Below are 13129 nucleotides of genomic sequence, written 5' to 3'. Positions count from 1 at the left end.
GGAAGGAAGGAAGGACTGAAAACAGTTGGAGAAAAAGAAAAAGGAAAGGAAAGGAAGGAAGGAAGGCAAGGAAGAAAGGAAGAAGAAGAAGGAGAAGGAGAAGAGGAGGAGGAGACTGAAAACATACAGTGGAGAAAAAGAAAAGGAAGGAAAGAAGGAAGGAAAAAGAAAACAAAGAAAGAGAAAGAGAGAGAGAAAAGAAAAGAAAGAACTGAAAACTATATAGTGTCTTCTCTGACCACAGTGGAGTTAAATTATAAATAAATAATAAGATGTCTGGAAAGAAACCAAATATGTGGAAATTAAACCATACAGTTCTAAGTAACCCATGGATCAAAGAAAAAATATGAGAATATTTAGAAAGCATTTTGAACTACATGAAAATGAAAAAGCCATATATCAATATTTGCAGTATGCAGCTAAAGTAGTATTTAGAGGGAGTGCTATAACTTCAAGCACTCATATTAGGAAAGAAGAAAGGTATAGAGTCAATTACAATTATTTCAATTTTGATAATCTAGGAAAAATATAGCTGAGTGAGTAAACCCAAAGAAAGAGAAAGCAATAAAACAATAATATAATATAAGCTTTATTTTCTTATTTTCTGTATTTTCAATGTTCTTGCATCTGGGGCCTTGATGACCTGAAAGGGCTGCTCCTCTGCAGTTTGCAAATTCTGAAAGATAGTAAATGACTTGCTCTAGAGCATGCATTTTATATGCAAACCAAATAACTCCAAGTCCATACTGCTGCTTGCTTCCTTTTATCTGGTATGATATCCTTTTGCCCTAAACACTACAAAGCTGAGTACTGGGCAACTAGGGACCACCCCTAGAGCCTAGAGCCCATCCAAACTATTCAAACTATCCAATCCTAAACCTGCGTAGCTTGCTTACCTTGTTTCAATTGTTCCTTCCTGCGAAAACCATAATAAAGTCTCTTTTCCACAGTTGCTCTCTCTCTTTTCCTCTCTCTCTGCCTGCTCATCTCACCTTGGCATTTTCCTGTGTGATCCTGCTTGATATACCATCCCTCTTGTTCTTAGGAGACTATGAGTATGATAAAAACTTCTTTCTTCATGGAAATCATTTTCATGTCTATGTGTCTTACCACACCTGATTAAAACAAATTCTAGGTAGTATTGAAACAAACAAAGATATGAGCAGAAACCAATGAAATTTTAAACAAACACTTGAGAAAATTAGTAAAGCAAAAATTTGGCTCTTTGAGAAGAAAAAAAATTTATAAATGTTTAGCTATAATAATTAAGAAAAAAGGGAAAGGAGCACAAATCATCAATATTAGGAATAAAAGAAGGGCTACCACTACAGATCCTACAGCCATTAAAAAGACAAGTGAATAAATCTATTTTATGCCACTAAATTTGGCAAATGGGATAAAATTTAAAAATTCCTCGAAAACTATAATGTATAACTGACAAAGTGAAAGAAAACATTAAATTGTACATACACATTTATTTAAAGATAATTTCAGACTTAAAAGTTGCAAAATTAGCACTTACACCTGTTATCCAGGTTTTCTTTTTGCTTAGCATTTACTCAATTTCAGTTTGATCTTGGACAACCTACTGAAGCATTCTAAGCCTCAGTTGCACAATCTATAAAATGGGATTAACAATGGGAACCATTTCACTGGGTTGTCATGAGAACAAATGAGAGCATTTGTGACCGGTTTACAGTAGGTGCTCAAGACATGTTTGTTTCCTTCTTATGTTGTCCCTGTATGAAGGACCATCAGTATAAGCAATGTCCCTTTAACTGAGCACTTACTTTATGCTCAGCATTGTGTTAGGCACTTTATTATTTTGAAATCTCATAATCTATTTGATAAATACTTGTATTCTCATATATAAATCAGGAAACTGAGGCCTGTAAAGATTAAGAGAGTTACAAGTTCAAACTGGCGGCAAGAAGGGGGTAAGATTTGGCCCAGGCATGTCTGACTTCAAAGGCTGTGTGTGCCTGACTGCATCCACCACTCTGCTGCTTCCAAAGGCATGTGGAATGGCATTCATGGATGTTCAATGTTTTGCTTCTTTTGGCAGATGTTAACTGGTGTTTGGTCTTTAATCACAGCACAATGAAATCTGCTTTTCCACAGGCTTTCATCTTATAAAATTGGAAACGATTTTCTGGGGGGAACGGTTTCTACTAGCAGTCCTGATATCATACATAAGTAGACAGTCTCTTCAGTGTTCAGCACAAGACTGCACAGTTCTGCTGACTAAAGCTCTAGATACAATGTGGTAATGTAGTGCCTGGCACAGGGCCATGCCCAGAGTTGGCACTTGATAGATATTTTTGTAATGAATGAATTGGATGAAGTCACTGCACCCCTGCTAGACCATTCTCCCTACACTGTTTCTACCCTATTGTCCTGTCACGCTAACATGCTGGGCTTTGTTCCTGGGACCTCTGTAGGTGCTTCGTGGGGGTTGATGACATTTAGAACCACAGAGAAATGTGGGGTAAAGGATGAAAAGGGAGAGAAACAGCTGCAAATGAGCTGACAGTAAGACTCAGCCATAGCTGAATCAATAAGACCGTGAACCCAAAATGGTGTGCAACATGGTATGGGACACCATGGGGGACCCAGAGGAGCCCCCAGGACAGCTCTGGAAGGATGATTTCAGACTGAATCTTGCTTCTCCTGGTTTTTTTTTTTTTTTTTTTTTTGAGACGGAGTCTCACTCTGTTGCCCAGGCCAGAGTGCAGTGGCACAATCTTAGTTCACTGCAACCTCCGCCTCCTATGTTCAAGTGATTCTCTTGCCTCAGCCTGCCAGGTAGCTGGGATTACAGGTGCCTGCTACCACAGCCGGCTAATTTTTGTACTTTTAGTAGAGACAGCGTTTCACCATCTTGGCCAGGCTGGTCTCGAACTCCTGACCTCAAGTGATCCACCTGCCTCGGCCTCCCAAAGTGCTGTGATTATAGGCATGAACCACCTCACCTGGCCTCTGCTGGGGTCTTAAACACAGATTTCTACAACAAATCTTCCCATTTTGTGTTGCATGCCCATGTTGCACAGAGAACATGAATGTATCAGAGCATGGATCCCAGGGGACGGCAACTGATCTTACCAAAAGACTTTTAAAAAATACTTTCTGTAGACGTGTTGACCCCCACCAAACCAATCCCCCAACACTCAAGAATATTCTCTTGAAAACTAAATAGAGGGGAAATAAAGGAATTAAATAGCTGATAAGGGCCGGGCATGGTGGCTCACGCCTGAAATCCCAGCACTTTGTGAGGCTGAGGCGGGTGTATCATGAGGTCAGGAGTTCAAGACCAGCCTGACCAAGATGGTGAAACCCTGTCTCTACTAAAAATACAGAAATCATCTGGGTGTGGTGGCAGGTGCCTGTAATTCCAGCTACTCGAGAGGCTGAGGCAGGAGAATTGCTTGCCCCTGTGAGGCAGCAGAGGTTACAGTGAGCTGAGATTGCACCACTGCACTCCAGCCTGGGCGATAGAGTGAGACTCTCTCAAAAGAAAAAAAGAAAAAAAAAAAAAAGGCTGATAAGCCCATTGTATTAAGTGAGGGTTGCGGGCTTAAAGGTAGAGCACTCAGCTGAATTTCATGGGTTATCTGCTTGCAGATAGCCTTGGTAGGTTCTGGACTTGATAGGCTCTGCCTTGATTACTGCAGATCCAGGGCAGCTGAGGACAAAGACAGAGACAGGACAATGCTGCTGGGGCAGTCAGATCTTAGAAGGTTCATTCAGAACCAGAGGCCAGAACACTAGAGGCAAGGCAGCCATAGGGCAAGGTTAACAAACAGAAAGTATTACATAGGAAAAAAAAATCCTGTTGAAACTTAGAAATATTTGAAAAATAAAAACAAAAGCAAAAGCCCAAGAAAACAAAACACATGAAAAAACAAACAGAAAACCCCCCTATTTCTGTAAATAAAATTCCTGAAATGCTGTGATCATATATTTAATATAAGTAACACAGTAGCCCTAAAATGAAAGGTGGGATAAAGTCAAAGGTAGTCTGTCCTAGAAACAGCACCGCTCTAGGAGGGGGGATCTTGAGACCAGAGTTTGCATTCCTCGGGCAAGTCAGTCAACCGTGCCCCAATTCAGCTTCTTCATCAGTGAAATCAAGAATCTCTTCCAGCTTTATGACTCCATAGAAAGGGCAGGAGAGGAGAAAAGAAGGTTCACAGCGCACAGCCAGAGCAAGGCTGAGAGCCAGAAGAGCTGGCCTTCCAGAGAAGGTCACGTAAACACAAGGTGGGACAGGACACGAAATATTAATAAATGCAGCCACACTGACCAGGAGGAAACTTTTCAAGTATAGGGCAGAAAACAGAGAGACAGAGAGGGAGCAGGGCACTGGCTTTTGGTATAGACAGCAAACACATGAGAGATCGAGGCAGAAAATCACAATCTCCACAGGCTGCCCTGGATCAGATCATGCTGTCCCATCCTCTCCACCTGGACAGGGAGAAGCAGGGGTATGACCATGTCTCTCTTCAGGTTGTTCAACCAGGAACGCAAAATAAGATTACATGGATCCCTTACCGGCTGCAGTGGCTCACACCTATAATCCCAGCACTTTGGGAGGCTGAGGCGGGTGGGTCATTTGAGGTCGGGAGTTCAAGACAAGCCTGGCCAACATGGTGAAAACCTGTCTCTACTAAAGATACAAAAATTAGCCAGGCATGGTGGTGCATGCCTGTAGCCCCAGCTACTTGGGAGGCTGAGGCAGGAGAATCACTTGAACCAGGGAGGCAAGGCTGCAGTGAGCTGAGATCAGGCCACTGCACTCCAGCCTGGGCAACAGAGCAAGACTCTGTCTCAAGGGGAAAAAAAAAGTTAGATGGGTCCCGTTCCACCTCCTTTGCATGGGGAAGTTGGGGGAGCAGTACTGTAGGATTTCCTGCCTAACCAGTGACCAGGAGGCCAGCCTGAACCATGTCCCCTGCTTTTTGGGGCGCTGGCTAGGTTCTGAATGTTAGTGTCTCCCCTAAATTTGTATGTTGGAAACCTCATTCCCAAGATGATGGTATTAGGAGGTGGGACATTTGGGAGGTGACTAGGTCATGAGTGCAGAGTGCTCACAAACAGGATTAGTGCCCTCAGAAAAGGGGCCCCAGAGAGCTGCCTTGCCCCTGTGAGGACACGGGAACCAGAACTCCGGCCCTCGCCAAACACTTAATCTGTTGGCACCTTGATCTTGGACCTCCCAGCCTCCAGAACTGTGAGAAATACCTTCTATTGTTTATAAGCCACTCAGTTGATGGTGTTTTGCTATAGCAGTTTGAAGGGACTAAGCCAGGATTCCAACTTTCCGCTGGGAAACAGCTCCTGCTCTGCGGTGGCAGTCTTCCGGGCTCTCCATTCCTGGAGCTCTGAGTGGGCTCAACGAAGTGAAATGGGGAAGAGGAAAAAGGGGTCTGGGGCTTGACCAGACTTGTGTGTCCCAGGACATCTGCAGCGATTGCCTTCAGAAAACCTTCCAGAAAGAATGTGAATCATGCCTTCCGGGAGCTCAGGTCTGAAGCATCTGGTTGTACCACGGCCCTGATGGCAGGGGACTTCAGACTGCTCTGCCGGCCTGGCACTTCCTGATTCGACTTTAGCAAGACATGCCATGTTCTAGAACCTGACCTCCCATTTAAACTGAGTTTCTCCTTCCCTTGAGCAAGGAGGACAGTGAATCAGAAGGGCTGTAGATCCACTCACTGTATCACTGCGTGTCTATCTACTCACTGGGCGTGCCTGTTCTCACACCCCCATTGCATTATTTAAAGGGACACTAGTTTATTTGGATGGAGAACTCAGTCCACCCCGTGTCAAGCTTTTGAAGCCCATCTCCTGGTCCTCTTCTAGGACTGTCGGGAGGAGGGTGTCGCGTGGGCTCTGAAGTAGAACAGATCTGGGTTTGGGTTTCTGTTCGGCCACTTGTCCCTGGTGACTGAGCCTCAGTCTACCTGGTTGGGAAATGGGACAGTCAGGAGCGAACCTGCCCAGGGTGGGCTTCCAGTCACCCGCATATGTGCGGGGCACGGGCCGCCCATCCCTGCCAGGCCCTGAGGATGCCCGCGCTCGTCCTCGGCGTCGCGCCCGGCCTCCTCGGGGAGCCGCGCGGGTTGGGCGCGCTCCCAGGCGCATTCCTGGCCGGGCAGCCCCTCCTCCCTCGGCCTTAGCCAAAGGGCTGGCGCCTCCCCGCCTCGCCCGGACTGTCTCGTGCGGGCAGCTGCGGACGCTCGTGGCGCGCTGCTCCAGGGCCCGGTGCACGGCGCACCTGGACCTGAGCAAGGGCCGGGCGGCGCCGATCCCCGCGGGACGCATTGCGCTCGGGGGCCTCCTGCCTCCTTCCCTGCCCCAGCCGCCCCGGGGCCGCGCGGCGCCCCGCACCCTGCAGGGGCGGCTGCCGCATCGCTGGGACAAACTCGGCAGGGGAGGCAGACAAAGTTATTTCCCCCTCCCAAGCAGCAAGATTCCGATTGGCAAGATGGTGCCCAGCTCTCCGCGCGCGCTCTTCCTTCTGCTCCTGATCCTCGCCTGCCCCGAGCCGCGGGCTTCCCAGGTCAGTGTCCCTCCCACCTCTCTCCCCTGTCCCGCGCGCAGGGGAGGCAGCACTAAGGCTGGGGGACCTGGGCTTGCCACTTTCCACTCGGATGCCTGGGTTGAGAGGTTAGAGCGATGCCTGGGCTGGGGTTCAGTTTTCAGAGAGAGGTGCAGGGTCCCCCATCTGTCATCTCAGATGCATCGCGGGCCGGGCGCCTGGGAGGACCCGGGCTAGGGTGCGAAAGCGTCGGTCCATTGGGTGAGAGGCTCCGCGTGAGAACCGCCGGGAGGAAGAAGATTTCTCAGGGATTTATGAGACATTGGTCTTTCCTGGGTTTCCATGAGAGCTCTGGATCACCCAATTAGCTTAGAAAATGTCCCCGCCCTCCAAACTCCGACGTTTAAATTTCCAACCGAAATGTTAGAACACTCACAGGACCTTCTTAGCAGTTTGTGGCATTTCCGAGGCAGAGGTGGCCCGGGAGGTTTCTGAAGCAGTCCCTTCCTGAGCCAGCAAGGCCTTGGATGTGGGACTACATTTTCTTAAACACATATACAGGCGGCTTGCTGTTTAATTTTTCTCTTCTTGCCATTGGCATTTGTTCGAATCCCACCGGATTTATTTATTTAATACTTGACCAGATTCGCTTTTATATTAACCGTTAGCAACCGATTTTTAAAATTAAGGCGAGAACTTGAATTGCCGAGTCCAGAACCCGAATCCAGCAGAGTAGCCCTGGCCAGCCAGGGTGAGGGGCCCGGCATGGACTGCCAATCCCCTACCCGCACAATGCCAACAGCAGTGGGTAGTGGAGAGCCTGCGCACACGTCCTGAATGCCTGATGCATCTCAGGCCCCCTGCGGGGTATCTTCCAGTCACTTCATTCCTGGAGCAACCCTGTGAGGTGGGGACTGCTATGCCCATTTTGCAGATAAATGAAACTGAGGCCCAGGGAGGATGGGACGTATTCAAGGTCACACAACCAGAAATGAGCAGAATAAACCCAGTCTCTCTTGTGGGACTCCAAGATTTCTTCCTTGCCTGCCGACACTTGTCCATACTCCCTGGCCCGAGACTGACTTCCCGGGCCAGGCGAGCATGCCCATGGCCACCTAAAAGCCCCTGGGGTGCAGGAACGGATTCCAGGCAGCAGAATTTGGCTCAGACAAGACTGGTGATGTTAGTGCAGAAGGTGGTGAGGCGGCATCACAGGGAGATACTCAGTGACCGGGCAGCAGAGAGCCGGTTTGGGGCCACGCTAGACTCACCCAACAGAGCAATGGGGTCTCCTGCCAAGTTTGCAGGTTACAGAACAAAATAAAACCCCACCTCAGACCTTGAGCCCAACGCCAGAAGCACAGGTGGTTACATCCCTAAGCCGGCTCCCCCGCCTAGGCTCCAAGGAGGCAGCGTGGACAGGATGTGTGATGAGATGCTTGAGAACTAGGCCCTGCCATTTATGTGACCTTTGCTGCTTAGGGAATGAGGCAAACACCTGTCTCCCGAGGTTACCCAGAAACCAGGTGAGACCGAAGCACTTGTCACATGTTTGCACCTGCTGCACAGGCAAAGTGAGCTCACTCGGACTCTGTACCTGGAGTTTCTGGGTCCAATCCCTGTCCTGCTACATCCAGGCTTTCTCAGGTTTCTTATCCTCTAAACCTTACTGTCTTTAGCTGCAAAACACCTGTCTTAGGTGCTTTGTGAGGGGAAAGGGAACAAAAGAGATTGCCCACAGATGTTCATTTAAAAATTCTAGTGAGACTCTCTTTCCCACAGTCCTATGTGGCGAGGGGTCTCCCCTTCTCCACCCTCACCCCTGTCTGGGCAAGCTTAAAGGGTGAATTACAAAGGAGGCCCCAGGGCCTGGTGCATGCTGGAACAAGCATTACCTGAGTCCTTCCATGCTCTGGGTCTCTGCTCAAATAAGCAATCCTCTGCAGAGACCTTCCAGATCTCTCTCTACTCTAAACAAGTCTTCTCTGCCCCTGGATTTTCTGTCTGGGCCCCCTGAAGGGCTCTGGCATAGTACCGATCGTCATTTGTAATGACATCTTTTGATAGGTTTCAAGTTTATGGTCTGCATTCCCACTATAGGGCTCCAGGGACAGGGAAACACCTGGCCTAAAAGTAGCGTGAGCCCTGGGACTCCTGAACCCACCAGTAAGAGCCGTTGGCTGGTGGAGACTCAGCAAGTTTGGAGAATGAACTGTGCCCACAGGATCATATCTTGCCATGGAGGAGATGGGAGGAGTCAGGTGGGAGGCACTGAGGATAGGCTTCCTCGACCGAGGCCCATTGACACAGCAGCTCCAAGGAGCTCTAGATGGAGGCTGCGGTGCTCCTCATGGGGGCAGGCCACAACCCTGTTTGGGGTTCCTGTTTACTGGCAAATGTGCTTGCTTTGTGTATTAGGAGACAGCTCAAGGGTAATATGATGAGCGTGTGTGTGTGTGTATCAGTGGATGTATGTGTCTGTGTGTGTAGTTGTGTGCACACACCTTTTTGCGTTGGTACCTGTGGTTGTGTGTGCATGTGTCTGTGTGAGTGACTGTATGTGTGATGGTAAGTGTATGTGTGTGTGCCTATCTGTACTGTGTGTGTGATTGGGTATGCACATGTCTTTGTGTGTCGGTGCCCGTGATTATGTCTGTGTGACTGTGTGTGTGTTACAGGGGAGGGGAGGCTGTGTGCTGCGGGGTGCTGTGTGCTGCAGGGTCCAGAGAAGCGCTCCTGTGGGGATGGAGTCTCATCTCTCTCCCGCTCTCCTCTGTGGCTATGCACTGTGTCCCTCTTGTCAGCACATCTGTCCCAAGTCACTTTGCAGGGTTTTGTCACTGGCTGATGAAGAGCAGGTGGTCATGGGGAAGGAAGGGAGGTGGAGAAGTGTGGGGTGTGCAGAGAATGGGAGCCCTTTTCTGGACACTGTGCCCACCCTGTGGCCTTCCCACTGGAAGAGAAACACCTCGTTGGGGAGACCAGAACAAATATCCAACCATCATCTCACCTCACCTTCAGCCCACAGTAGCTCCGGGCAGGCAAGGGGTGCAGGCTGCCAGCCACCTCCTCGTCTGTGTGGGGAGCTGCTATGGTGTTTCCGCAGGCTTCCCTCCCCGATCCTCTCCCTGTGATCAGATGTCACAGGTCTCCAAATTCCACCATGAGACGTTCATTCTTTTAGTTGCCTCCTCCCATTTGATACATTGCTTTTTATAATTAAGTAAAAATAAATGTTGTTCATGTATAATTTCATGATTTTAACCATGGAACTATATTCTATGTATGGCAACCACCACCACAATCAGGATACAGAATAGTTCTACCGCCCCCAAAACTACATCATGCTGCTCTTTGAAGTTGCACCCTCTACCCACCCCAGCCCTGGCAGCCCTTATCTATTCTTTATCATTACAAGTTTGCCTTCTCCATCATGTCATACAATTTTTTTATTTTATTTTGTTTTAGAGACAGGGTTTTGCTATCTTACCTAGGCTGGTCTCGAACTCCTGGGCTCAAGCAATCCTCCCATCTCAGCCTTGTAAAGTGCTGGGATTATAGGTGTGAGTCACCGCACCCGGCCTCCACAATGTCATATAAATGGAAAAGAGTACATGGCCTTTTGAGTTTAGTTTCTTTAATCTCATTTGCCCTGAGAATATGCGTTGGGCAGTGCTTGTGGCTCTAGCATTTACCCCGAGATAACTTTGTCACAAAATATCTCGCTTTTATTATTTTCACATTGCTCTAGTATATCAACTTTGGAAAAAACAGACATCATTCTATTTATAGAATTCTGTTCTTAGTAGTGGTATTTCCATTTACAAAATGTAGTAATTCTTGATCGCTGAAAATGTCAAATCCTAGAAAACATAGCACTCCTACGCGTGATATTAACATTGCTTTGGAACAGTTGTTGGCCAAAGATTCAATTGATGCATCCGATTTTTCCAAAATAGATGATTCTGATGATTCAGACAATGCTGATGTTAGTCCTACTTAGAAATAACTACAAGAACAGTTTTTATATTTAATGTTCACATTGAAAACCATTCAGATTTGCTTCAGCCTCAAAGAGCATGTTTCTGTAAAATTAAATGAGCACTGGCAGTAAGGGGCACTTTTTTTTTTTCTAAATGAGAAAAGGGTTAGCTTCGTATAATGCATCTAAGAATCACCCAAGCCATAGGCTCCTTTTAGTTTTAGTTTTTGTTTTCGTTTTTCATTTTTTTTGTTTTTTGTTTTAGTTTTGTTTTTCTGAGACGGAGTCTTGCTCTGTCACCCAGGCTGGAGTGCAGTGGCGTGATCTTGGCTCACTGCCACTTCCGCCTACTGGGTTCAAGTGATTCCCCTGCCTTAGCCTCCCAAGTAGCTGAGATTACAGGTGCTCGCCACCACGCCCGGCTAATTTTTGTATTTTTTTTTTACTAGAGACAGGGTTTCACCGTGTTGGTCAGGCTAGTCTCAAACTCCTGACCTCAGGTGATCCACCCGCCTCGGCTTCCCCAACTGCTGGGATTACAGGCGTGAGCCACTGCGCCTGGCCAGGCTCCTTTTTATTGCTGAGTGGGGCTTTGTGGTATGAGTGTACTCTTGTTTGTTTATCAGGTCACCCACTGAACAACACCCACCCGTGCTGTCATTCCAGTTTTGGGCAATTGTGAATACAGCTGGTATAAGCATTCACATATGCTTTTCATGTGAATGTATTTTCATTTCTTACGAGTAAATACCTGGGAGGGGGATTGCTGGGTCATATGGTAAATGCGTGTTTAACTTCGTAAGAAACTGCCCAACTACATTCCGTATTAGTTTTATCACTTTACATTTATGAAAGACCTCACTACACTGCATCCTTACCAGCACTTAGAGTTCTCAGATTGATTTGTTTTTCTCCAAGTCATTCTAGTAACTATGTAATAGTACCTCATTGTGGTTTTAATTTCCATTGCTCTAATGACTAATGATGTTGAACATCTCTTCATGTGCTTATTTGCCAAATAGTCTATTGGGCAAAACGTCTGTTTCAAGCCTTCTGCCCATTTAAAAAAAGGATTGTTTGTTTCTTTTTCTTTCTTTTTATTTTTTGAGACAAGGTCTTGCTATGTTGCCCAGGCCAGCAGCATAGCTCAAGTGACCCTCCTGCCTCAGCCTCTGGAGTATTTGGGATTACAGGCGAACCCTGACTGTTTTAAATAAATTTTGAGCACTCTTTATGTATTCTAAATACAAGGCTTTTTTGGATATGTGAGTTATAAATATTTTCTCTCAGTTTGTAGCTTGTCTTAACAGTGCCTTTTGCAGAGCAAATTTTTAAATTTTAATGAAGTTTAGTTTATCAATTTTTTATTTTAATGGATTGTGTTTTGGGTGTCAAGTCTAAGCACTCTTGGCCTAACCTCAGGTCATGAAAATTTGCTTCTAAAATTTTTACAGTTTTGCATTTTTATTATAATCCGTGTTGAGTTACTTTTTTCTTTCTTTTTTCTTTTCTGAGATGGAGTCTCGCTCTGTCGCCCAGGCTGGAGTGCAGTGGCCGGATCTCAGCTCACTGCAAGCTCCGCCTCCCGGGTTCCCGCCATTCTCCTGCCTCAGCCTCGGGAGTAGCTGGGACTACAGGCGCCCGCCACCTCGCCCGGCTAGTTTTTTGTATTTTTTAGTAGAGACCGGGTTTCACCGTGTTAGCCAGGATGGTCTCGATCTCCTGATCTCGTGATCCGCCCATCTCGGCCTCCCAAAGTGCTGGGATTACAGGCTTGAGCCACCGCACCCGGCCGGGTTACTTTTTAAAAATAAGGCGTGAGATTCATGTTGAGGGCCACTTTTTCGTGTGGATATCCAATTGTTCCAACACCATTTGTTGTTGAAAGACTACTGATTCGCAAACTTGCCCTTAGCAACTGTCAAAAATCAGTTCATCATACATGTATGGGGCAATTTCTGCCAATAACACACTTATCTGGATTACTGTAGTAAATTTTAAAATTGAGTAAAGTGAGTCCTCCAACTTTATTATCCCTTTTCAAAATTCCTTTGGCTATTCTAGTTTCTTTGCCTTTCCATTACAATTTCAGAGTCAGTTGTCTATATCTATAAGAAATTCTACTGGGCCGGGCACAGTGGCTCACGCCTGTAATCCCAGCGCTTTGGGAAGGGAAGGTGGCAGACCACCTGAGGTCAGGAGTTCGAGACCAGTCTGGCAAACATGGTAAAACCCCGTCTCTACCAAAAATACATAATTAACAAGGTGTGGTGGCACATGCCTGTAGTCCCAGCTACTCGGGGGCTGAGGCAGGAGAATTGCTTGAACCTGGGAGGCAGAGGTTGCAGTGAGCCATGAGCTGAGATTGCGCCATGGCACTCCAGCCTGGGCAACAAGAGCGAAACTCTGTCTCAAAAACAACAACAACTACTACTGGAATTTTTATTGGAATTGCATTAAATCTATAGATCAATTAGAGGAGAAATGGCATCTTAAATGTATTTAGTCTTCCAATCTGTGAACACAATATATCTTTCTACTTATTTAGATATTCTTTGATTTCTTTCATCAGTACATATTTTTTTAGTTTTCAACACAAACATGCT

The 13129-nt window shown here is 46.7% G+C and overlaps 1 protein-coding gene across 4 annotated transcripts in view; it reads left to right on the top strand.

The window, feature by feature from the left end:
* The first annotated feature begins 6157 nt into the window (after positions 1-6157).
* LOC105471798 (fibulin 7) overlaps positions 6158-13129 on the top strand; it is a 109458-nt gene continuing 102486 nt past the window's right edge. The window contains exon 1 of one of the 4 annotated variants that reach the window (XM_071077094.1): positions 6158-6562. In XM_071077094.1, the coding sequence (XP_070933195.1) occupies positions 6488-6562 (75 nt within the window). In that variant the 5' untranslated portion in view covers positions 6158-6487. The remainder of the gene's footprint in view (positions 6563-13129) is intronic. The other 3 variants (XM_071077095.1, XM_071077096.1, XM_011724535.3) reach the window with 3 other exon arrangements.

Source organism: Macaca nemestrina, chromosome 13 (assembly GCF_043159975.1).
Source record: "Macaca nemestrina isolate mMacNem1 chromosome 13, mMacNem.hap1, whole genome shotgun sequence".
Classification (NCBI taxonomy): Eukaryota; Metazoa; Chordata; class Mammalia; order Primates; family Cercopithecidae; genus Macaca; species Macaca nemestrina.
The sequence above is the reverse complement of the archived record's forward strand: the minus strand, read 5'-3'. Positions and strand labels throughout refer to the sequence as shown.